This window comes from Gymnoscopelus microlampas (genome assembly GCF_963454915.1).
Source record: "Gymnoscopelus microlampas genome assembly, chromosome: 1".
Taxonomy (NCBI): Eukaryota; Metazoa; Chordata; class Actinopteri; order Myctophiformes; family Myctophidae; genus Gymnoscopelus; species Gymnoscopelus microlampas.
The window spans coordinates 45505791-45531863 of NC_139962.1; the positions used below are offsets into that span (position 1 = coordinate 45505791).

General features: G+C 42.4%; 1 protein-coding gene across 1 annotated transcript in view; it reads right to left on the reverse strand.

The window, feature by feature from the left end:
- LOC311051108 (CUB and sushi domain-containing protein 1-like) overlaps nucleotides 1–26073 on the reverse strand; it is a gene marked incomplete at its 3' end in the record, with an annotated part of 707106 nt that overhangs the window by 313399 nt on the left and 367634 nt on the right. Inside the window, exons 6-7 of the mRNA XM_084065507.1 lie at nucleotides 13481–13593; nucleotides 7096–7173 (exon numbers count right to left, since the gene is read on the reverse strand). Of these exons, the coding sequence (XP_083921633.1) occupies nucleotides 7096–7173; nucleotides 13481–13593 (191 nt within the window). The remainder of the gene's footprint in view (nucleotides 1–7095; nucleotides 7174–13480; nucleotides 13594–26073) is intronic.

Below are 26073 nucleotides of genomic sequence, written 5' to 3' on the forward strand. Positions count from 1 at the left end.
GAAAAATAAGTTAAATTGAAGGAAAATACAATAGTAGATACATACAGCAGATAGCTACAATACTGTAGATACAAGCATGCATATTACGTGCATGTATACAGCACATACTGTACATACAATATGTAGGCTCTCACTCTATCTCATATTCTTTTTGTTTCCACACTCTTGCTCTCTCTCTTTGGTTTTGTATTCTCACCTTGTTCACTGACACATTTTGTCATACGCTCCATTCCTCTGCCTTTCTCTTTCCACACACTAGATCATTTACAACACCATAGGATGCAGAAGTTTGTGCATCTTAGCATGAAAGAGCGCCTGCTGATTTGCTGTGTGTGTGTGTGTGCGCGCGTTCGTGTTGATATGATGCAAACAGAATGCGCTGTCTTGTTGCTTTCCTCTGTCTTTTGATGTTCTGTCCAAAACCATAGGTTTTACACACACTACAGCACACACGCTCAGCTCACACACACACACACACAACTCCCTGTCCCTCATGTCCTTTTTCACACTCTCTTTGTCACTGTGTCTCTATGTCTCACTATCATTGTTGAAAAAAAAGAAAAGGTGTTCACATCAAGTACAAATATTTGTATTGCTCATAGCAAATCCAACTTCCACAAATAACAGGAGATTTTCAGATTTATGACGATGACGTTGGGCAACTGTGAAATATCTTTTCTAGTGCCGTACTATCACTTAAAAAAATCCACTATTCCAAACACAAACTGCTTAACACCCTTTTAGCATCACTTCCACATCTTTAAAGTGCCTTTCATCTTATGAAAGAGACACCTGCAACACTTTCACAATGTTAAAACACAATTTCTATTCCTGTTTCATCTCGCTGAGTGCAAAAGCTGTTATGCACATACACAATCCCAGTCTGGGAACCCATCGTCAAATAAAAAGGAAAAACAGCGCCCCCAGTAGCTCTGAATCTGTTCTTGAGAGATTAACACAATCCTAAAAATAACAGTAAATACTATTTTGCTTCAATATCCTATTACGTAATTATTTATCTATTATATAATGATAGAGAGCGATTAAAAGCAGGTAGGTATGTTCAGGTAGGCAGGTTCAACCCCATAGACCAGTGTCTATGTCATGAATTAAAGATATGAATGGTGGGTAAATACTAAGTTAACAGTCAACTGCATTTGACTGACTAAAATAGTTTTGGCCAAACCAAAATTATACTCATTTATTTACACTACAAGGAAGTATAAATACAATTAGGCTTAAGATGTTCAACCTTAATAAAGGTCAGATGAAGAAAAAGAAAAGTGTAGGTAATTAAAAACATACCTATAGTATTTTGTTGGATGTTAGAGAATTCACTGAAATTCTGTTTATAACTGACACAAAAGGCCTGCAAAAACAATGTTCAGGGAAAAAGAAAAAGAAAGAAATATTGTCAAGTATTGTGTTAGTAGACTCAAGAGCAAAGTAACATTCCCAAAATCAGTTTTGGGCGGTGAGAGAAACGCTTCAGAAAATGTGGGTCACCAAAAAAGAAGAGTTTGCAAACCGCTGGGTTGGAGAAAAACTTTGCAAACCACTGGCTTATAGAAAAAAGTGCAATATGTAAAAAAGAAACCCACCGACTTTGAGGGCAAGGTGTAGGCAGATAAATATAAAACTCATTCACTTTGGGAATGGGAAGCAGAGTACCTTTAAAGCAGTATAGTCATTACTATTGACCAGTGAACCATTAAAAAGAAAGTAAGGTCAGAGAAAGCGAGAGAAATGAGAGACAGATTGTGTGTGTGTGTGTGTGTGTGTGTGTGTGTGTGTGTGTGTGTGTGTGTGTGTGAGAGAGACTCGGGTAAGAGCCATCGAGCTGCTCTTCAGGCGATGTGTGGACGAGGAGTGTGTGTGTGAAGTGCATTTTGTTGATATGCACTCTTCTGCTCAATTCGCTTCCCTCTCACATCCTCTTATCATTTTTCTATCTCCGCCACCCTCTTGTGTTCATGGGTCAATAAAGCCAAGAAAAAAAAAGGTAAATGGTCTGCATTTCTATAGCGCCTTTTAGCTAACACTCCACATGCAATTACATTCACGGTTCACCCACGTACACACACACACACACTCAATGCAAGGCAACAACCCGCTCATCAAAAGCAATTAGGGGTTCAGTATCTTGCTCAAGGACACTTCGACGCGGATCCAAGGGGGAGCCAGGGATTGGACCAGGAAGCATTCAATTCCTAGATGGCCGCTCTGCTGCCCCAGTGCTGTCAATATTGTTGCTGTCAGGAAGAAACCTTGTAAAATGTCTCCATATTTAAACTTTTACATTTTCGTAAATGAATACTCTACTTCATCATACAAGAGTGTCGCACACAAGTTGAGAAAATAGCCGACCTACAAGCTCACAACGCCTCACGATGTGAGGCATTCATGAGCTTGTAGATCGGCAATTTTCAGTATTTTAATAAAATAATAATTTAAAAAAACTTGCCCTACTTCATCATACAAAAGTGTCGCACAAAAGTCACGACGCGTTGTGAGCTTATAGATCGGATATTTTCACTACAAGAGGTTCGGGCCGCTTAAGGCCCTCAAATGTAGCGTTCGGCCGCTATGCGGCCCTCATACCTACGTCGCAATGCCGATCTGACCAATATGCCCATACATGGAGATCTCTGTATCTGTCAGTCCTTTTCACTTTTATGCCCATAAATGGAGATCGTTGATTTCATCAGCATGCCCATATATGGGCATGCCCCTTTTGACTGATTTGTTTGCACCTGATGCCATGATGACACATTGAGGTTAGACAACACACTGCATATTTGGGCATAGCTGCATTGGGGAACTCCTTATATGGTTATGGCTGAGTCATAGTGACATGAGCGTGACGACATGGTCGGCAGGCCCGCCGGCCGGTCCTCCCTTAAGCCTAAGCATGTAAAAATGTTTTTAAGGTAATGATGAAAAAGGAACGGTTTTGCACATACAAGGTTTCCACCCGACAGAAACGATATCAGAAGCAAAGCAATACCGCGCAATGACCCTGGTGTTGCCCCCCCTCCTCTCTCTCGCTCTCTCACACACACACTGGTCGAACTCTAGGCTGATGTTTTGCACAACAGAAAACGGTGCCTAATAAGGGTGATTTGCATTGACGTCAGGCATGTGCATGTCCAGTCCATATGGGCATAATGTATGTGCATGCCCACCATAGACAGACCAACACTGTCCACCTGCTCTCCACAGCTTGAACTTGAAATAATAAATCCAGTAGAATTAGTAATATTATGTATTGTATATGTGTATCAATAAGAATTTAAAACAATTATCTGTGCTGCATCATAGCCACAAGTTTGTTGTACTGTACTGAAGTGAATCGTAAGGTTCAGATGGCAAGAGTCATAGTCATTACCTAAGCTCTCTCCAGGGAGAGGCAGAGGTGCCGTACCAATCTTGTTCATTTCCAGTGCCGGGTTGTGAAATTTACAACCAGTTAATTTTACAATTGATCACATCTTGGAGCGTGATTTGTAGACGGCGCCCTGGCGTCATCTTGTTACAAAGCCCCGGAGAGAGCGTGGATTATGCATCAGACTCTCACCGTGATGATTCATTACCACGCCATCGTCGTACGAGTAAAACTATCCGTCTTGATCTTTTGCCATCTTTATAATTATTCCACATTCACAGCAGTGCGATGCCGTTACTACTGGCAGAGAAGAACTCCCAGTGTGGGCTGCTTGCTTTCATGTGTGCCATTTTGTATCCCTCCACCCATCACTCTCTGTTCACCTGTCTTGTTTGTCTGTCCATCTATTTGCCTGCCCCTCCCCCCCTCTCTCTCCTTTCTCGACTGTCTTTCTTTAAAGCCTAAATTATTATCATTACGTGTCACTCACTCGTCAAAAATATGATGCATTTTAGTTGAAAATCTGTCATTTTGGGCTTAAGTCTGTCTGTCCACCTCATATCTCTCTGTCAGTGTCTGTCTGTCTGTCTGTCTATCTGTCTATCATGGATGGGGATTAGCTAACCCTATAACCTTATGCAACCATACCAATTATGCAACCAAATAACATATCCATATCCATGGACACATTAGGTAGGATTAAAATCAACGGCGTGATTGTGATTCACAAGTGGATCATTCTCTCGGCAGTTAAGACCCTTAATCAGTCTGTCTCTCTATCAAATATAACGTAGGCTAGAGACTTGTACAGAAAATCTCTGTGATTATGATTCATAAGCACTCCAATCTCTAGACAGGTAAAACTCATTACTATCAGTCACTGGTTCCCTATAATGATTACAGATTGCAGATTACACATCCTCTGCCATAGAGCTGTAATATCCCTGCTGGGACACGTGAAAGTAGAGAGAATTTCTGTTCAAAGACAGGTTTGGGAATGAAAACGGGCTCTGGAATCTACTTTAGGATAGTTTATTGAAAGTGGGTCCAAGGGTGAGAGAGCTTACTGTTTTTTGGTGTGTGCTTTTTTTTGGTACACATAACAAGCGTTGGTCCCAGGGTGGGACATTCCACTTACTCTATTTCAGTCTCACCATGACACAAAATACTAGAGTGTTTTAATGAGCCTGGCTCCCAGGGTGAGAAACAAAAAAAATCATTTAAATTGAAGACTGGGGGAAAAAAAGGGGGAGAAAAAAGCTAAACTAAACTAAACGGAGCAGAGTCCAGGGCAGTTAAAGTCATTATCCCCACTCTCTGACTCGACATAATGATTACAGATAAGCAATGCGTATTATTAACATTACAAGTGGGATATGTGCCGGCAGTGTTACCAGTAAGGTTGGAAATTGAACTTGCCCGCCCACCAGCGGTGAATATTTCTCATCCCAGGCGAGATTGTGCAGCATGCTTGATATGTTTGTTTGCTCTGCACTGATATGAATTGTGGTTGATTGACACTTTAACAGGCCAATCTCTAGGCATGGTTTTAGCTCTTCACAGAGAGTAAATTCATGTCAGACTCAGTTGTATGATGACCTATCAGAAGACAGGATTGTTTTTAAAAAAAACTAAAAAACATAGCATTTGAAAATATCTCGTTTTTTTGTTGATTACTATTATTTTTCAACAAATGGCATGGGCAAATAAAGTATAAAATAGGCTTTACTGCAGATATAGCAGTGGCCAGCTGTTATTATCTAGCTAGCGACTATAAGGGTGAGCTTGTAGATCTGCTTTTTTTCAGCAACAGACACCATAGAGTATAAATTAGGCATTATACTGTAGGCGCTCCTGTTCAATGGTTCAATAAGCTTTTTATCTTACTATGCAATTCATGCAGCATACAGTACATAATGTGTTGTTTAATCATAGAAATAGGTAAGACTCAGAGGATAATAGCATCATGTATTCTAGTCAAGAGTTAAGATTTAATTGGTTGTAGCTATAGGCACCTTTTCAAGACTGCTGTGAATATCAAACTTTTTAATAATCAAGGCTTGACAGTCAACTCCCAGACTGGATTGAAGATGTTCTTACTTCAGTTCAAATGCATGGGTAAGGAATAAGTGCCAAGATGGAATATGTGGTAATCACAGAAATATGAATAAAAACGACGATCCAATTTGTCGTTAAACTACACTGATTAGTTGAAATCAATCACTTAAAATGAAAAGCCATCCATTTGAAATTGTCACCTGGCAGTGCATGTTGATTGACTGCTGAATTTGAGATTAGTTTCACAAAGATGAGACAAAGATGTTTGCAGCGTTACAGCTGAGTTTCAAGTGTGTTGCAAAAGGCTGTATACACGCATGTATTGTGAACTCTCCATGAAGCTCTGAAACTCACCTGTGATGCATTGCTATGGCTCATTGTTCATGTATACACATGCACACATTTACATTATAATTGCAACGATACAAGCGCACAAGTGGAGATATAAACAAACAGGCCCATCAAGACTCTCTCTCTCGCACGCACGCACGCACGCACGCACGCACGCACGCACGCACGCACGCACACACACACACACACACACACACACACACACACACACACACACACACACACACACACACACACACACACACACACACACACACACACACACACACACACACACACACACACACACACACACACACACACACACACACACACACACACACACAACTTGTTAATTGAACCAGCAGATGCTTGGCTGAGTGAGTGCTGAGTAAACCAGTGGAATTATTAATGAGGCTTTCATTAAGAAGCTAAATGCAAGGGAATGCTTGAGGTATGAGGAAGGGCTTTCATGATAATTAAACGCCTATATGTCACATTGCCTAAGTAGTATGTGTGTGTAGCAACAAATAAGGCTTCCACCCTATAAAAGATATTCATTAGCATTGATTTCAAACGAGAGCTTTAGTACCACATGAGCTATGGGAAGTTCTAGTTTGTGCGGACAAACACCCATTAACTGGCACTGAAGGTATTCTTCCCAGGGTCCACATAAAAGGAGGCACCGTCACTCACCCTTTCGCTCTCACAAACATATAGACCAACGGTTCTCAAAATGGATTCCAGGGACCCTCTGGATTCCTTTACAAGACTGTAACTCTGACCATCTGCAAATGGAAAGTGCCCATTTGGCTACATTTGTATACTGTCAGAGTTAAGGGGAGACCTTGACATTTAAAATTTTGAGAACCATTGGTATAGACACTCCCTCTCTGACACCCAAGCGTGGAATGCCCTGACCCCATCCCTTAAAAAATGTGGTTCACTGGATTTCATTAAAACAGCTCTGAAAATTCACCTGTCAGGAGGCCCAAGGTTGGAGGTAGTTATCACTTCTCCCTTGACAGACGACCCCCCCCCACCTTTTCTTTACCCCCCCCCCCTTTTTTCTGCTCTGTACATATAGTGTTTTATATTTGTGATGATATTGAATGTTTCGTGCTATTTTTTATATGTTGATGAATTGAATACCTACAGTAGGACCCCAATGTAAACAAGACCGCAAGGACATTTTTGGTGTTATCCTTTTAGACAAAGTGTTTGATTGTACTCGTGCTGTTTTACATTTCTGTCTAATAAAATATTCAATCAATCAATCAAACACACTCATTCTGACACATACACGATGGGTGCTAACTTACAAACAGCATTTTTGTGGCTCGAGTCTTTACTGGGCATCATCTTCACTCCTCTGGACTTCAGCTCTATCGCTTTCTTTACTGTAGAGAGAGAGAGAGAGAGAGAGAGAGAGAGAGATAATTAAAATGTAAATTATCCTTTCTCAAAGTCAATTTAGCTAGAACAGTTCAAAGCATGTATAATGCAATCCAGAAAAGACACCATACTGCCTGTTCTGTGTGAAGAGGAGAAGAAAGAGCAATGAATCAAAAACAGGTTTGAGGGTTTGGCTTGATGGGAGAGGAGAAGAGAGGAGAGGAGAGGAGATGCAGGAGGAGCCAGGAGCCAGAATAAACAAGTAGCAAAGAGAGGAAAAGAGAGGAGAAAGGAGAAAAGGGGGATAGAGCAGCTGAGTGAGAGGGCATCATTAGAATGCATTCCATCTTTTTCCCCCTCTTTTTGCAGAAGCACCACAGAGGCATCTTTGTCACAACCCAACAACAATCCACAGAGAAATACATTTGTCAGGAGAAGTACTGTATATCACATACATCTGTGTCATAAATGCAAGCGCGCGCGCGCGCACGCACGCACGCACGCACGCACGCACACACACACACACACACACACACACACACACACACACACACACACACACACACACACACACACACACACACACACACACACACACACACACACACACACACACACACACACACACACACACACACACACACACACACACAATAATTGTCTTTGAAGGGAGGACTGATTTCAGGGCAAAACTCCAACTAGCACTCTAGTCCCACAGAGGGAAATAAGGGAGAATGAGGCAGAGAAGGGGAAAGTAAGGGAAGGAGAGATCTTGGTACATCTCCCAGCATGCTCTCTGTTGGCAACAGCCAATTAAATCTGCTCTGCCACGTGGAAACTAATATGTTCGTTAATATGCTAATTGAGTCATGCAGCCAGCCAATTAGGTGCCAGGGGAGGTCTTGCATGACAGGTGAAGAAAAGCCTGAGTTCTATCTCTAAAGGAAGGTGATATTTACACTGTTATTGTGTCCATGTTGAGAATACATAATCAAATGTGCCTATAAGGATAGTTAATTATTATTTTGACTCTTTATTTAACCTCTCCTTATCACCTTGTCCTACTCATAGAGCTGGTATAATGTATTTGACATAGTAATGTTATCTAGAGCCTGCTCTCCCTCTAACCTCTCTGTTAAGCCTGATTTATACTTTGTTTCTTGCCGGAAGTTGCCGCCCATGTCGCACACCAAAAATAGTTGCGTTGCGACGCGTTGTGAGCTTTAGATCAGCTATTTATGGTACACTTAAGTGCACTGGTGCTTGTCTCCTAGCACTGGTCTCCTAGCACCTGACCTCTTCCACCTTCATTCACTACTCCCTACATTCTTCCTCTCATTATCCACTACTAAGTCCTCTTTCTATTGCACTATGATTCAGTCCTGTGTCTCTAACCCAGTAAGCTCTTCTCCATCTTCTCCTCCGTCCTTAAAACCCCTTCCACCGGTTCCCCATCTTCTCTCACAGAATAACCATTTGGATCCCAAACAGTCAGGATTGAAGATGGCCCGTTCAAATTGAAAAGGCATTTCTCACAGTCCCAGAGGCACTTCATGCTGCCCATGCTTCCTCCTCAGTCCTCAGCATTTGACACAGTCAACAACCAGTCTATCTTCCACACCCTTTCTGACCTTGATATCACTGGGATGGTACCGATATGGTGCTTCTCCTACCTGACTAGTCAGACCTAGCCGGTTTTATGGAACGGTTCGCTTAGGGTTGGGTACCGAAATACGGTTCCAAGTAGGAACCGATAAAGAAATGGTCGGTACCGGCTACCCATAAAAAATATGTAATTTCGGTTCTGCAAATCGGTTCCTAGATGCGCTAAAAGCCGTTCAAACAAAGGCGTTTAGAAGTCCTACACAAACACAGCACAATCTGAGCAAAAATCACAAATCCGGTAAAACACCGCTGTATGGAGAAGTATACATCAGTAGCGTCTCTCCGTATGGAGGAGTATAGCTGTTGCTTCTCTCCGAGCGCACTCAGCCCAGCCTCATTCCTCCCCGCACCGCCCCTCGCCCTCTCCCCTCACTCACCACTGTGACTGTCTGAACTGAAGTAGTAAGGCAAGGAATAGCCTGCCCTGCAAACTTTGTAACCAAGATTTGCTGTTGTCATCTTGAATACTAGAATCCACATGTCAGAGGGTAGCATTAGTTGGAAAACCAGCGCTAGCTAAGAACTCGCGCAGGGCAAAATAATTAACACCAGCTGTGAACGCTTCTGTTTGATTGTGTGTGTGTGTGTGTGTGTGTGTGTGTGTGTGTGTGTGTGTGTGTGTGTCTTTCAAAAATGAAACTGAAAGTGACTTCTTCAAAAGGAAGGAACGGCAGACCTAATATTAATGCATTTTGGCTGTGTGTGCAATAATGCAACGGCAGACATTATAATGCCTTTTGCTAGGCTATATTATAGGCTACTAGAGTTTCGGGGGGCTACGCCCCCCTCAACCCCAGCCGCGCACGGGGCCCAGCGTGGCCGTGTGAATATTGGGGGACCCAAATCGCCGGAGTGAAACTGTGGAAAAGTTTTTTTGAAAAAGGAAAAAATTTGAGGAAATAATATTTGTTATGTTTCAGGGGGTCCACAGGGGGTCCGCGGACCCCCTGATGGTCCACTGACCCCCTGTGGAGTGTTGGGACGCGCGGGGACACCCCTGGAACATTGCGGACCATTTCGGTGTTTTTTTTTTTTTGCATGAAGGTGGTTGCTTGTTTCTGGCGCAGGCTGTGCAAACCTGGCAACCCTGCCGCACGTTTAAGTGGCGTAGCGTCATGAGGGTCAGTGGGGCCGTGGCTCGGTCAGTGAAGACCCTGTAGTGCGGATGATATGTGGCATAGAGGGGCAGATTGTAAATCCACAGAGGAAACATCCGTGGGCTACCATTGGTTCAGCGATGTGTGCGGTCGCCCTGCGGCCCCTCCTCCTCCACCAATGTGCAGTATTGAGAGCCCTGACGTCACAACAATTGGAGCGATGGGCACTGCACTGTGGTTGGTTAGGGTACACCTAGGGCCCAGGTAGAACCCAGTTAAAGCCTGCATGGGCAAACCCAGTTAGGACCCGCCTTGGTCCCACATAAACATGGCTAGTTGGGGCCCACCTAAGGGCCAGGTAGAAGCTACTTATAGCCTGCATGGGCATCGCAGTTGGGACTGAAGTGGATGCCGCTGACATTGCTGACATGGGGTCCATATGGTTTAGCCCACCTTGAAACCATATGGGAACTACGCTGGCATGCTGGCTGTAATGCAAACGCTGCATCATACCTGCAGTGTGTAGTTTGATGTTGTGTGTGTAGCAGATATACCTGCAGTGTGTAGATCAATGTCCATAGGAAAGTCAATGCCCAGCAGTGTTTTTTTTCCCCAGCAGAGTTTCTAGTGTCTCTGTGTCTCTCTGGAAGAGGTTGCACATGAACTCTGCAGCCGCACTGAGGCGCTCCAACACAAACACTCTGACATTAAGCTGCTTCACACAACAAACATCAGCACCACGCTGCTGTTTGTCCAAAAGACACAATATCTCCTCTCCCACCGACGTCATGTGTTCATTTATCGACAGCCGTACAGACTCCTTTTGACACATTTTACGTCGTTTATCCAGCTCTCACTGACTCTCCACATCGGGCTGTTATTTTGCCGCGATCAAGTCAACGATGTGAGAGATTAGCTATCACAGACGGACGGACAGGGGGTGAAACATAGTGTTGCGCCATGCCTTTCGGCCTGGCGGAGACAATAAAAAACCGAAAGTAAAGGAAATGGCCATTTCTGCAACGGAAGTAGTCAATAAACTATGCTATGAAAACATGGGCCACATTGGCAAAGAATGTAAGAAAGAGGCAATCATGTAGAAAATAGCCGATCTCCAAGCTTACAAAGCCTCTCAACGTGAGGCGTTTCGAGCTTGTAGATCGGCTATTTTCAGAATATTTACTTGTGGAACGGAGTCAAACAGAATGGGGGGGTCCCAGATCAAGTACGTGTATTTGGGGGGGGGGGGGGCGGCGTGAAAGGGTTGATAAACACTGCTCTAATCGGAGCGAAATTATCTGAAATTACTACATGACCATAATGCAGCCTATCATGCGTTGCACGGGGCGGTCCTGCCATTACGTTAGTTACTGTAGTTGCTGTGGAGCTACATAGTTCTCCAGAAGACACACACAAACATACACCATCTACAATGGACGAACTGAGCAGCAATATAGACATTCACCACACGAACGTGCATTGTTGACAAAGTGATTGCACAGGCGCTGCAGGCATGACAACCAGGTTAGCGTTAGCGACATGGCAGCTATCACAGCGCCCTGTCCGTCGTGCTGCAACTGCCTGTGATGGCTACAGCAGTAACAGCAAGCTGTCTGCGATGCCATTGTCTGGAGACTGCTCTTGGCGTGACACGACCAATGAGAGTGAGCGCTGTAGTTGTTGCTAAGATACGGTGGCGTCTCTGCCCCATAGCTTGTAGATCTCTCACACATGATTGGCGTAGGCTGCGTTGCCAGGTCTGACTTTGTGTGTAAGCAATGGTCGGCTTATTTTTGCGCGCCTTTGGGCTCGTTTGCATTGTGCGCACGGCAGCGCTTGTTTAGCGTACGTCAGCGCGACGTGGCAACGGACGTGGCAACGTGAAAGGTGATTGGCTGGTGAAAAGAAACACCCGACGTTACACCAGAAATGGTGCCTGGAGAAAATGGTGACCAAAAAAAAAGTTTGGAAAAAAAGGAAAAAACCCCCGCAGCGGCTGCGTGCTGTTGTGGTGATGAGGTCGTGCGCACGGTAAACGGTACGAAGCTGCCTCCCCTTCCGTTTTGTCCGACATTTGGTGAGTAGAATTAATTATGTTGCGCGGTGGAAAAGGTGTAGTTAGCAGTGAGATGTCCCCTACGCGAGGCGTAAATTCAGCGCGGCCGCCGTGGCGAGTCAGTTGCCGACATGTGGTCTGGCGGTGCGTTGTTTAGTCGATAACAGAGCTGTGGGGTGTGGACACCGAGGGTGCGGAAGTTGGTCGCCATTTATATAGTTAGATATTAGTTTTAATTTCTTGAATATGGCAGGGTAATGTTTTGAGGCGTATTGTATTTTATTATTACACAATAGTAAATCAATAATTCTACACAATAAATAAATATCTTTTCAATAAATGATCTCAATATGGACCCATTATAGTTATGATAAGTTTTGCCATAATCATGTAGCTCTACAACAGAGGCACAGCCATGGCAGCAATGGTACAAAAAAAACTTTAAAGAAAATGTATATATATTTTTTTTAATTAATAATTTCCGGCTATTCGGTTTTCGGCCAAGTGTTTCCTGTATTCGGTATTCGGTTTCGGCCAAGAATTTTCCATTCGGTGCATCTCTATTAAATAAACATTTGACCTCTTATTTTTTTACCATTTTGGAACCGAAATATGGAACCGATAGGAACCGGATCCGATAAGCAGAACCGGAACCGGAACCGGACTCGTAAAAATCCTAACGATACCCATCCCTTTCTTTTTTCCCTGTACACCAGGTCACATGGCTCTACTATCACTGTTATTCTGATGGCACTCAACAATTTTCCTCCTTCCCTCCATTTGCCACATTGATTGAAGCCTGCAGCTGTATGCCATGGCTGACATCTCACAGTAGATGTCTTCCCACCGGTGTTAATTTTGTCGACTAAAGCTATGACGAAAAATGTTCGTCGACTACCTTTATCCACTGACAAAAACGTAACTAAAAATGTAATAAAAACTAAGCCATGATGACTAAAACTAAGACTAAATATACTGACAATAAAAAAATCATATAAATCATATAAAATGTCGGCAAGCAACTAAGTATAAATCAGGCATTACAACGCCATCACGGCCCGTGATACATTGTAGTCGACTAAATCAACTGTAGATTTAGTCGACTAAAATCTTATGAAACATTTCAGATGACTAAAATATGACTAAAACTAAATGGTGTTTACCTGCTATCCTTGTTGCTTTGTAGCACATAAATGTTTTCTTTACACTCTACCCTATTGTTCTGATTGTTGTTCTACCCTGTTGTTTGTTGGCTGGATTGCATGCTATTTACACCAATATGTGTAAGTCGTTTAGTGGTAGTTTAGAGCATCTGCTAAATGCCTAAATTGTCAATTTCATCAATTGATTACATTCAATAAAAGATGAAGAGTGCGTGTGTGTGTGTGTGTGTGTGTGCGTGTGCGTGTGCGTGTGCGTGTGCGTGTGTGTGTGTGTGTGAGTGAGTGAGTGAGTGAGTGAGTGAGAGAGAGAGAGAGAGAGAGAGAGACATACCTTGGTACTGAGCACTGAATCCTTTCCTACGATGGTTGCTATCAGAGGTGAAATGTAGACGCAGCCAATTCTTATTGGATATCACCGGGGAGGGCAGGGTTGTACCAGTTAACCTGAAAAGAAACAATAATATGCAATTGTCATAGTCATAAAAAACTTTTCTACTTTAAATGTGCAGGTGGTTTGTTGTATGCTTTGTTATTGGGAAGAAAGGCCCCAACTTATAATGTTGCAAATATGTGGCATGCATGAAACTAGAATATACTTCCCTAAATGTCAGTTTTGTTTATGTGTTTGACATTTTGACACACCGCCCTGAGAATTTAAAACTTGATGAAAGGAAATCTCTTCCGCTTTGTTATTGAGGGGAAGAAAGGACCAAATTCAAAATGCTGCATAATACGTGGCATGCATGAAACTGGAATATGCTTCCCTGAATGTCAGTTTTGTTTATTTGTCATTTTGACATGTCGCCCTGAGAGTTTAAAACTTAATGAAAGTAAATCTCATCCCATTCATATTTTGACACCTTGTCGAGGGTAACCTTTCATGTACTGTACCATGTTTATTGAAGCTGACTGAATACGGACCGTGTCACTTCAATGCTGTCCGTGACAATCCTACACCAAACCCATATCCTCAGATTCTTCAAGCAAACACAACCCAAAACAGTGCTTTGCAAAAAAAGCCAAGGACATCACCAAGGTTGAAGAAATCTTTTTAAAGCATTACTTGTAAAACTGAACTTGTACCCTGATAGAAAATAAAAGCTTAGACAGTGAAAAGAAAAGTCCAAATGCAAGAGGTTAACAGTGTTTTTCATCACTGTTTGCCAAATGGCAATACATGTTGGGGGTTTACCAACAACAATCCTCATGGATTATGAACAGTGTTGGAAAAGTTACTAAAACATAGTAATATATTTCTTATTACATATTACTTGTTTAAAAAGTAATATAGTTACTTTACTTATTACTCCCTGACAAATGCTATTAGTTACTTTACTAGTTACTGGAAAAAAGTAATAATATTACTTTAAGTTACATAATACTTTAGTTACTTTCCAACACTGATTATGAATCATAATAATTGCCATGTATAACATGCCATGGTATATCTGACTACGGGTGTGGTCACACCAAACTTTAATGCTGCCTATGCGGGCAGATTCTGCCAATGCTTTTCAATGAGAAGGGCGCAGTCACACTGAACTGGAATGTTACCTATGAGGGCGGATTCTGACAATACCTTTCAATGGGAACGGAGCAGTTTGTTGCCATTCGCGGATTTGGTTAAAAAAAAAAACGCTCCATTCCCATTGAAAAGCATTGGCAAAATCCACCCTCATAGGTAGAATTAAACTTTGGTGTGACCGCGCCCGAATAGAGCTTCTTTTTTTTTGCAGAAATGCGCCAATGAAAACAAAGCACTTGGTTCCCATTGAAAAGCATTGGCAGAATCCGCCCACATGGGCAGAATCAAAGTTGCACCCTAAGGGCACGACATCAAACCATCAGGCTGCCGGCTGATAAACTCAGGTTGTGCGCGGCCGACGTTTTTTTGCAGTCAGCGCATTCTAAAAAACGGAGTAGCGCATTCTGTCCCAATAACCAGTGACGCACATGTCACTCCCTGTAGCCCGCACCGCCTTCTGTCTTGACGTTGCCAGGCAACCACTGACGCACCTCGGCATCTGTCATTTGCTTTCAAGCCCCTCCCTCCCCGTAGCCCGTAGAATTGCAATCGTTTTTTCTGTAGCCCGGTTTCGTTGCGACATTATCCAACTTTATTAGGCGGCCGCGGCTATCTTTATCAAACTAGATCTCAGGTGTAGTGTCTATAATGGACAGCCAGAGGGCACTTGCAACAAGTTAAAAATAAGAATTAATTGGATAACATATCCAATGTGAAAGTGTGTGTGAAATATATCAATATATCAACCAATAACTCATACCAAATATCAACGTTTTAAAAACAGGGACAAACCGCAACCACCAGTCTTTACAAGCACCTTCACAGAAAAACAAGGGCAATGTCGCTTACAATAAGCAGACAAGGCAACCAATCATGACGTGTTGCAGAGCCTTTTTTACCAAACACGCCCCCTTTCCACAGCCACGCCCCAAACGTATATGAACAGAAGTGCACGCCCACAATTCAGTCTAAACACATCCCACAAATGTACAGGGTGTTTCTCAAAAAGAACGAAAAGAAAAATAGTTTGGGTTCATGCAATCTGGGAACCCATCGCCAAATGAAAAGGAAAAACAGCGCCCTCTGCTGTTTTTACTATCTCAGTTGGCTCTGGGAGGAAGTCGACGTAGCACACGTGCGCAAGGAAACCGGGCTTTTGGTCTGCCTTCAGCCTTTCACTTCCGGTGGTGCGACTATGTTTTCATTCCCACTAACAATATTTCTACAAGGAACACTAACACCACTTCTCCCAGAGAACATGGATCGTTTTGGTTATACGCCCACTTGTTTCTATGATGAAAGAGCAAGTTAAAATGTGAATATCTTTCCGTGGTTTTGTCTGCTTCGAGGACGCTATTGTTAAATGAGTTTTGGTTTGTTTCGAGTGGGGAAGGATCGGCGGACACGTAAATCCCGCCCACTACATTTGATTGGGTAAAGCGCGGCCTGCTTCCTGATCTGAAGGCACGCCCACTTGTAGGCCAGCGCGTACGCGATATGACGAACCCCCCGGACAGATTCAAACGCGGAGCAGAATCTGTTCTTGAGAGATTAGGGTTCATGAGACTCAGCTCTTCCTGGCAGGAGAGTGTACAGTCAAGGAGGACAAACTCAATGCTCTTGTTTGGCAGCTTGTTTGTAATTGTTTTAAACATTTTACACCTAGTTCACACCTACTTCAGAGTACAGCGTGCTTCTAGTTGGCTGCCACATGTCTTGCCTCACAGTGACAGCGGCAAAGTTGAACTTTTCTCAACTTTGCCGTTCTGAATTTTGCTCGCTCCGCCTCCTTCCACAGTGGGGAAAGCGGTGGTTGCCATAGACAGTGCATTGATGCTTGATTCTTTGATTTAATATATTATTAGGTTTTATTAGACGTCATAAAAGAAAAACACATGCTACATGTTTATCAGAGAAACGTCAAGGATATAAACACAACAAAGTCATGAGATTTATTTCGATTGTGGTCCTTTCTCGCCAGAGAAATACCACTCCCGGTGTGAATTGTGCCCTCAACTAGAAATTTGCCAAAGGGTGGCGCTATAAAGGAAAGGGCATTGACTCACCAAAATTAGCAGGGGCCATCATCTGCCGAGTCTGAAGGTGAATTAGAACAGGCTACAGCTAATTCTCGGACAATCCATTTGGTACTTTTTAGGTATCTTATTTGAGAGTAAAATTATGCAAGTTGATATTTTGGCCCGAGGGTGGCAGTAGAGGATAGGTCATGGGGTCACTCTGAGTTCATATGCCATGGAGCATGCATGTGCTCAGCAAGTTTCCTGGCAATTTGCCCATATGATTTCTGTCAGCTGTTTGGGAGTAAAATGTGTTTAAGTAGATATTGAGGCCGAATGGAAGGGCTAGAGCAGAGTGTCATGTGTCAAACTAATTTTAGGTAACGGGCCGGACTGGGTAAAATGTGACTTCATGCGGGCCAGACCAGTTGTACATGCCCGAACACACACACGCATGCAAGCCATTTTTCCCCCCTACCTGCTCTCGTGTCTGCTATAACTAACTATTTAGTTTTAAGAAGATTACATAGTAAGCATTAAGCGCTCTTGCTATCTCTCTCTCTCTTGCACATGTGCCCCGTCAGACAATTTGTTAGCCTGGTTCCAGCCCATAGACCCCGCCCACTCTATGAGTGAGCTCCTCTTGGTCTGGCATTATAATGTCAGCCTATGGCTTTTCGCGATCGCAGAGATACCCGACAAATCAGAGTCGGAGGTGGGAGTGGTCTAACGACAAGCCAATCAGTGAATATCTGCTAAAACAAGCTGTACGATGACGTCAGATGTAGGCGGAATCATGAATCTCTTGTGATTGGTTTAGGGAAATTCGAATCCCCTCCCTCGCGGAATCGCGGACACTGCAGCCAATGTCAGACTGAAGCTCCACGCAGCTTCTGTCTGATAATCAGGCTAACAATTTGTGGCAACAAGAACAGATTTAAAACGACGCATACCTTTTCAGTCAGAAGGCCTATTTTGTTAAATAAATGCGTAGGCTATCATTGTAAATGTATAGAGATACTGTCATCTCATCGTTCGCTAAGCTTACACACAGAGCGAAAGAGAGACACAGCTAGCGAACGAGAGAAAGACTGAAATTTCAATGCCTTATTTGAGAAAATAAGAAGAAAGAACATGGAGTCATTAAAATCAGTCCACCCTCTGGTATTCATGAACATGTTTTTAGTGGGGCCAAGACTCCAAAACATGAGGTCCCACAGTTTCTCCATAACACTCTGCTGTACTCGGCTTTACTTTTAACAATAAAAAACATGTGTCTTTATGGAGAGGTTTTGGTTACTTAATTCTATTTGCAGCATTATGCAAGAGGCGGCGAGTCAGGCGAAAGCTTACACCTACAGGTCAGAAAAAAACTAAAAACTAAAAACAAAACAAAAAAACAACCTCTACAGTACAGGTTTTGGGAAGAGAATGACGTATGCCCTGCTCCCCGTAAATACCTTTGGAGAGCCCCTGAGCACGGGGCTTCAGCCATAACCCCAGTGGGGTTGCTCAGTTGCCAGTAGTAGAAGACTGTGGTTGTACAGGGCAGCTCCCAGGTGAGAATCAGTGTAATTGAATGAATGCGAAGCAAGGGCTTGCTGCAACAAAAATACATGCTCAGCATCCCTTCCCTTGGCAAATAAAGGTTAAACATTGATTTCACAGGTCTGTTTGAGAATATCCAACAAAAAAGCAATAACTGTCATGAGTATGTTAGGAAATTCCATAAGCTACAGGGTGGGGGGGAAAGGCAGGGGGAAAAAAAGCCATCTTAATAGTGATACAAAGGCTTTGGGACTTGATAAAGTGTTCATGATCATCAAGTCCCACAGCAAATAACAACATAACTAACTCCTCTCCAAGCCATTTTGTTTGTTGTGGTAGGTCTGTTTTCTGCTCAGTTCGACGCAGTAGTCACAGTCAGTTTGCGATCATACAGCGGAAGTAAGACGTCTTTTCTGATAGCTCTGCTTTCTGCTTATTGACACAGACAAGTTGGTGCATGAAAAATCAATTTAGACGTGGCAAGGGAAGACGACAAGGCAGAATGAGGGCGGAGGGATCTGAACAATACATGAGAAAAATAGTACAACAAGCAAGCAGGGGGGTCGGAGAGGAATAGATAACATAATGAGGGGTGAAAGAAGCGTAAAGAAGGGAGAGCACGGCACGCAAGTTGAGGAGAGGACTGGCTCGAGTGTGGGGAGTCGACTTCAAGGAGTAAGATCCCTGATTGTTAATTTAAACTCAGGGAGCATACAAATGTAACCGAATGGACCTGTATTCGTTTACATTTGAACGCTGTCTGAATTATAAACAGACAAATTTTGAATTTTGAGATGATGAGTTGGTCTCCCATGGTAAGTCTTACATCAGACCCAGCTGCTCTCACATGCTGTTACCAATGGCAACCAAGGCAATGGTAAAACTAGAGGGAAATGGTGCAGTGGGACAAAGGAAATGATGTAACGGGCAGCCTTGGAGCCAACAACCTTCCGTTATTGATCAACTAGAGTCAATGTAGCCGTCGCAGGTATAATGTTGTGTAATGTCTTCCAGACAACTTTGAGTGTTAAAAATGGATTTAAACAATATTCAGTGAGAGCACATGGTATATTAAAACAGAAACCTTGATTTGGTTTATCCTATTTTATTTGAGTCGTAAACTGTAGTGTTTCAAACATGGGGGGAAATGCATTCAATTATGCTGCCACCATAATGTGGAATGACTTACCAAAACCCATCAAAGATCTTGACTCCCTGCCCAAATTCCAAACTAAACTAAAAGAATGGCTGACCTCAAAATTCAAGTTTCATTTATTGATTGATTGAATACTTTATAACAGTTTGCAAAGACAAGCACAGGGAAGTACAGTTCAATACAAGGTCTGTTAGAGGATTTGAAACCCAAGAAAGCACTATGGCTTGTTTTCATCCTGGCTTGTTTTTGTACTCAATTCATTAAAAAAAAGTGAGCATAGTTTAACTCCCTTAACACCTTGGTAGTAGCATCCTCTGCCCCCACCCCTCCTTCCTCTGTAGGCTAAAGACACCTGTTGATGCTACTGAGTTTTCTGCCAACATGTAAAGTATTGTATGTGTTGTATGTATTACTGATGAATTGAGTGCAATGATGGACCACAATAGAAAAAAAGCCCCCTAGCCTTTGAATGGAATGCAATGCCAGCCTGACAGCGTGTCGCGGGATCGTGTCGCGGGATCGACTCCCGATCCCGACGACCTTTGCTGTGTGTCACTCCCCATCGCTCTCCCCATTTCCTGTCAGTCTACGGTCCTATAAATAAAGGCATAAAAGCCCAAAAAACAAATCTAAAAATAAACTAGAAAAAGTGCTCCTCGGAGCACAGGTCTCCGCCAGGTCAGGTACGTTATTCTGGCCTCCTGGTGCCGCTATAATAGGCCAATGTGAAAAGGGTGCCATTTATTCTTAGGTCTTTCACGGCAATCAGACACAGCATTCATGATTTGAGGCATTTTGTTCCAAAAATGTGTTTAGCTAAATTAGACCTGCTGGTGGCGCTATAACAGGCCAATGTGAAAAGGGTGGCATTTCTTCCTCGGCCTAGTGGGAATGTGCGTGTAAAATTTCACGGAAATCACAAGCTGCGTTCATGGTTTGAGGCAGTTTGTTCAAAACGGACCAATCCTGCAAACTTTGGATGGCAACCTTAACCAATGAGGATGTAATATGGGAAATCGGACAGATCAGAGTTGATCACATGACTATAGAGATACTGTGTACCGATTTGCATGACGTTTGGTTAAAAACTGTAGGAGTAATGGGAATAAATGTGTTTTGCACAAATCGGCCTCCTGGTGGCGCTATAACAGGCCCATGTGAAAACATTGAGGCAGAGGTTCTGAATTGGCATCCAGGGAGTGTGTGTGCACAGTTTCGCAGCGACCGGGCCAACGGTGCCGGAGATTTGGTGGTAACACACGGACAGGACGGACACACGGACGGACGGACGGAGGGTAAAACATACTCTCTCGCCATGCCTTCGGCCTGGCGGAGACAATAAAATACATTTAGTATTCAATCAATCAAAAAAAAGGAACCATTGCGACATCATTTTGTTCTGCTGTGCATCCCTGATATAAAGTTATGAATGACAATAAGAGGAACTTGAACTTGATTTAGCTGATTGTATCTTTGTAGTCAGCTTAGACTGGAATCAGAGCTGTGATTTGAGTGCTGTGTGCTGCTGTAGAACTTAAGTTACATAAGTACTTGTCTCATGGAATTGATTTGAAAGTGAAAGAGTATTATGCAGAAGTTCCCACTTACTTAGTCAATCTATTGAGCAGTGGTTCATTTTCATGTCGAGATTTGTCAACATTAAAAAAACATACAGTAGCAGATCTACACATCGTGAGCATGTAAGGACCCTTTGGGGCCCGCGGTCACCACTTAGAGAACCAGTGCTTATAGATTGATTGATTGATTGATTGATTGAATATTTTATTAGACAGAAATGTAAAACAGCACGAGTACAGTCAAACACTTTGTCTAAAAGGATAACACCAAAAAAAGACCCATTGGGGTCCTAGGTATTCAATTCATCAACACTCAAATGACTACTCTAGACCTAGTAGAGGTATAAGTCCTTTTGTGTGACAATGTTTCAGCATGTTTTAGCATAATTAAAAACACAGTGGAGGATTTTGCGTTTTGGAGACCCGTATCAGAAACCATTTGGAGCACCATGTGTTCCTTTGGCACAAACATGCACCCTATAAACATACTGTCCAGCCCTGAAATTCCACAAAATATAAATTCTAAATCAATAACACACAATTTGGACTGAATCAAACATTAACATTATGAATGACAAAACTAAATTATTGTAAGCCGAGCCTACCAGTTAAAACCGTTTTACTATGACTATTTCAATATGCAAACGGTCTGGTAAAAAAATGTTATATTCCAAAAATCTTTATTAATTGCAACAATGTCACCACATTCAATGTCATGGTCACCACATTCCTTCTCATGGTCACCATTTGTGTCCGTTTCTTTTACATGAATAGTATACCTGTATGACTGATTTGTTTGTTTGTTTTTTGAAGTACCTACTGCATTCCATTATTTGCAGAAATAATAAGCCATTTTACAGAAAGCATTGTAGGCACACAGTGTACACAGATGCATCTTGGACTGGGCATGCTTCAAATGCGTGGTATGAGGCAGTGGGAGAGAAGGCCAACACTCCAACATGTTGAAAATCTGCTCCAAGCTCTACCATTCAAAGTAATACTAATAATAAACATTATTTGTATAGCACCTTTCATGACATGAAATGCAGCTCAAAGTGATTTACAGAGGAAGAATACAATTACAGAAAAAAGTACAACTAATTTAAGCAATAAAGCAAAAAAAGAAGAGCAAAAGCATAAAACAACATTAAAATTAGAAAAAGTGCTCCTCGGAGCACAGGTCTCCGGCAGGTCTGGTACGTTATTGTGGCCTCCTGGTGGCACTATAATAGGCCAATGTGAAAAGGGTGCCATTTCTTCTTAGGCCTTTCACGGCAATCGGACACTGCATTCATGATTTGAGGCATTTTGTTCCAAAAATGTGTTTTGCTAAATTAGACCTGCTGGTGGCGCCAGAGTGTAGAAAAGAGAGTAACGACACGCTTTGATCTCGCCGCAAAGTGGGCTACTATGGGCTATAGTTCGACACATTGGAACTATCTCATTGAGATAGACAGAGCACTTCCGCATTCCATTCTTACAATGGGAGTCGACTCTAGTGTCAGAACTCTCTTTATGGCTTTGGGTGGCGCTATAACAGGCCAATGTGAAAAGGGTGGCATCTCTTCCTCGGCCTAGTGCGTATGTATGGGTATGTGTGTGTGAAATTTCAGGGAAATCGCAAGCTGCGTTCATGATTTGAGGCATTTTGTTCAAAACGGACCAATCCTGCAAACTTTGGAAGCCAACCTTAGCCAATGAGGATGGAATCTGGAAAATTGGACAGATCCGGGATGATCACATGACTAGAGATACTGTGTACCGATTTGCATGACGGTTGGATAAAATCTGTAGGAGTAATATCAAAAAATGGGTTTTGCACAAATTGGCCTCCTGGTGGCGCTATAACAGGCCCATGTGAACAATTTGGGGCAGAGGTTCTGAATTGGCGTCCAGGGAGTGTGTGTGTACAGTTTCGCAGCGACCGGGCCAACAGTGCCGGAGATTATTTGCTCGCACACGGACAGGACACACAGACACACGGACGGACGGACCGGGGGTAAAACATACTCTCGCCATGCCTTTCTCCCTGGCGGAGACAATAATAGCAAAGTCTGCCCCCTCCGCTATACTCTCATGTTCTGAAACTGCTCCAGATTAAAAGATTGAAACACAATTAAAAGTCACTGCTAAGCTACAATTGGTAATGTTAAAAAACACAATGCAAGGCAGACATCTTGGTGTAGTGGACTCAGACCTGAATTTCAACACTTATGTCTCAGCAGGATTCGGAAAAACTTCAGTAATCTTCAGTATTTGACTGCTGCAATGATGTCTTTACAAGTCTCCCTAAATAAATCGATCAGACAGCTGCAGTTGATTCAAATGTTGCTGCTTATGTCCTGACTAATACCAAGAAATTAAACCATATCACTTCCATTTCTCAGACCTTTACACTGGCTTCCTCGCTGTCAAATAATTGATATCAATACATTACTACTGGTTTAGCATTACGTGGTTTGTGGCCAAAATACATTTCTGACTTTTGCTACATCATGAATGAACACTTAAGACTTCTCAGGTGATCTGGGACAGGTCGACCTTTCTAAACCAAGAGTCAGAACTAAACATTGAGAAGCAGCATTCAGTTTCTATACAGCACACACCTGGAACAAACTCCTAGAAAACTTCAGGTCTGCTGCAACATTCAGTTCTTTTAAATCATAGCTGAAGAGCTTTCTGTTTGCCGCTGCCTTTTACAGATTTTTTTCTTTCTTTTTTTTTCATTTCTTCCGCATTGTAATTTTATTCTCATATCTTTCCGTTTTATTTTAACTTCATACTTTTAATAGTATTCAAATGTCCTTTTATATTTATTTTGCGGTGTCGTATGCTCTGCCTTAGTGCTTAATGTTTTGTGAAAGCACTTGGAATTGTCTTGTTGAAATTTGCTATACAAATAAACTTGCCTTTCCTTTGCCTTGAAATGAAGGTGCTAAAGAAGGTAGTGCATTCTGTTTTGTTTTGTTTTTGCTGCACCTTGGCTTTTCCCCAAAAAAATGTAGTTATTTCATATTGCATTAGTTTCTATGTTTGAGTGCAGCATGGTGGAGACTACATTAGATGCATGCTGGTAAGGCACATGCATTTGGTACTGACCCACTTTCCAAGGCCACTGGCAAGGTTACGCATTCCTCACTAGGACAAACAAAACTACACCTGCTCAGCGTTTCAATGGAAATATCAAAGGCCTCGACATGCGACCGAAGCGCTACATTACCTTATCTTATTATTAATTTACAGCACCACCATGATAGATCAAATGACATGCAATTAACCACATTGACAATAGATAAGATCAATGGTGCACCAGGGAAACCTTGTTGTAAAATTCTGGTAACCTAGTGGTCCTCATTAGCTGAGCAATAGGCTTAAGACACTTTTTAAACCTTTATTTAACCTGGGAGGTTGACTCAGAACATTATTATTTTTATAGCAAGTTTAGCAACAACCTACTGAAGGAGAATAGCTGGCAGGGGAGGTAGCGGTACGTTTAGTATATAAACACAGTCACACTGAGGAGATTCTCAGAGCAATTGTTTTTCCTTGCTCATTTCACTACCCAATTCAAGCATGTCAGTGGAACTGCAAAGATGCAACAGATCTTGTGAATGAACAGCACTAGGCACAGTAAACCATTGCTGGTATGGAATATGTGGTTCCTTTAGCAAAGCTGATGATTTGGAAAGGAAACTATTACTATTCACTACATCTGCCAATAACATCTCAATTTCTGACATTTCTTTATCCAATGTCCAAGATATGATTATTGTTACTAAATTGACTATGTGTTAATTGCTTCTTCGTATGCAGTGCATTACAGTATACAGTATATTTAAGGCCCTTATTTTGGTTGAGCATAATTCAATAATCCACTTGCATGCATACAAAGGTTTTGTTAATATTCACATTTTCATGCACTCTTCCATATTATGATTACTGATTGAATAAATCATCCTCCCCTGCAACTAATCTCTTCCCTAAGTTATTAATTGTCATATTCCTTCAATTGTGTTGCTGTAGCTTCTGTGCACCTTTCCCACATTGTACCGAGTGTTGATTCGAGGCGTGAAGATTGGATCAGTCAGAAACGTACATAGCCAAGGCCTCTTTGTGAGGCTGTCTAGACGTTTTAAGACATGCACGGGTGAAATGCCTTAGGCCGTATATGGTTCATGAATGTATCTGATCGTATTTTAAATATATGCAAATTAAAAGGCAAATAGATATCTCTAAGCATTTGTGTTTTACTGTAACACTGGCAGTATGTGTGGTTGGCATGGTTTGAAATGACACCATTTTACAATTACTTGCTATATACACTGGGTGTTCAGCAGGTGCTCTTATCCAGAGCGACTTACGAAAAGTGCTAAGGTTGCACTAAGTGGCATGAGTGTTTGTCAAGCGACATGGGATCAGAGTGTTATAAGGAAAGAATATATGCTACGACAGTAATTTAGGTGATCAAATAACCCATATTCTTAACATCTAAGCTACAAGGCAACTGCAAAGAGTAGCTGATCCGATCACAGTGTGGTACTGGGTACATGGCTCATGACCTGTAGGTACAGTAAGGCAGTGGTTCTCAAAGTGGGGTCGGGGGACCCCCAGGGGTCATGATTGATAGTTAGGAGCCAAATGGAGCTTTATGGGTCTGTAGCTTTGAGTGTATAAAATGGAAACATTTGATTCCATTTGTATACACTCTAAGTTATGGGGGTCTGTGGTCTAATACAGTGGTTATCAAACTTTTCAGGCTGTGAACCCCCCAAAATAATCATTTTTTAACTGGGGACCCTCCTCCCTGACAAGCACTTGGAATTGAAGGAGTTGAGGCATTACATTTCGTTTGACTCGGTTCCACAGATAAATATTGTGAAAATAGTAGATTGTCTATTTTCACAATTTTTGCCAATTTTTATTATTTGACAATTTGGCCCAGTTTGACCAGTTTTTATAGTATAGTTTGTTGATCACTTTTGATGCAGTAATGGTCTTTTTCTTTTCTTTCTTTTAAAAAAGAAAAGTTATTAGAAAGGTCTTAAAAGTCCTTAAATTCCTTAGGACCCCCCCAGGGGGTCCCAGCACACAGATTATGAA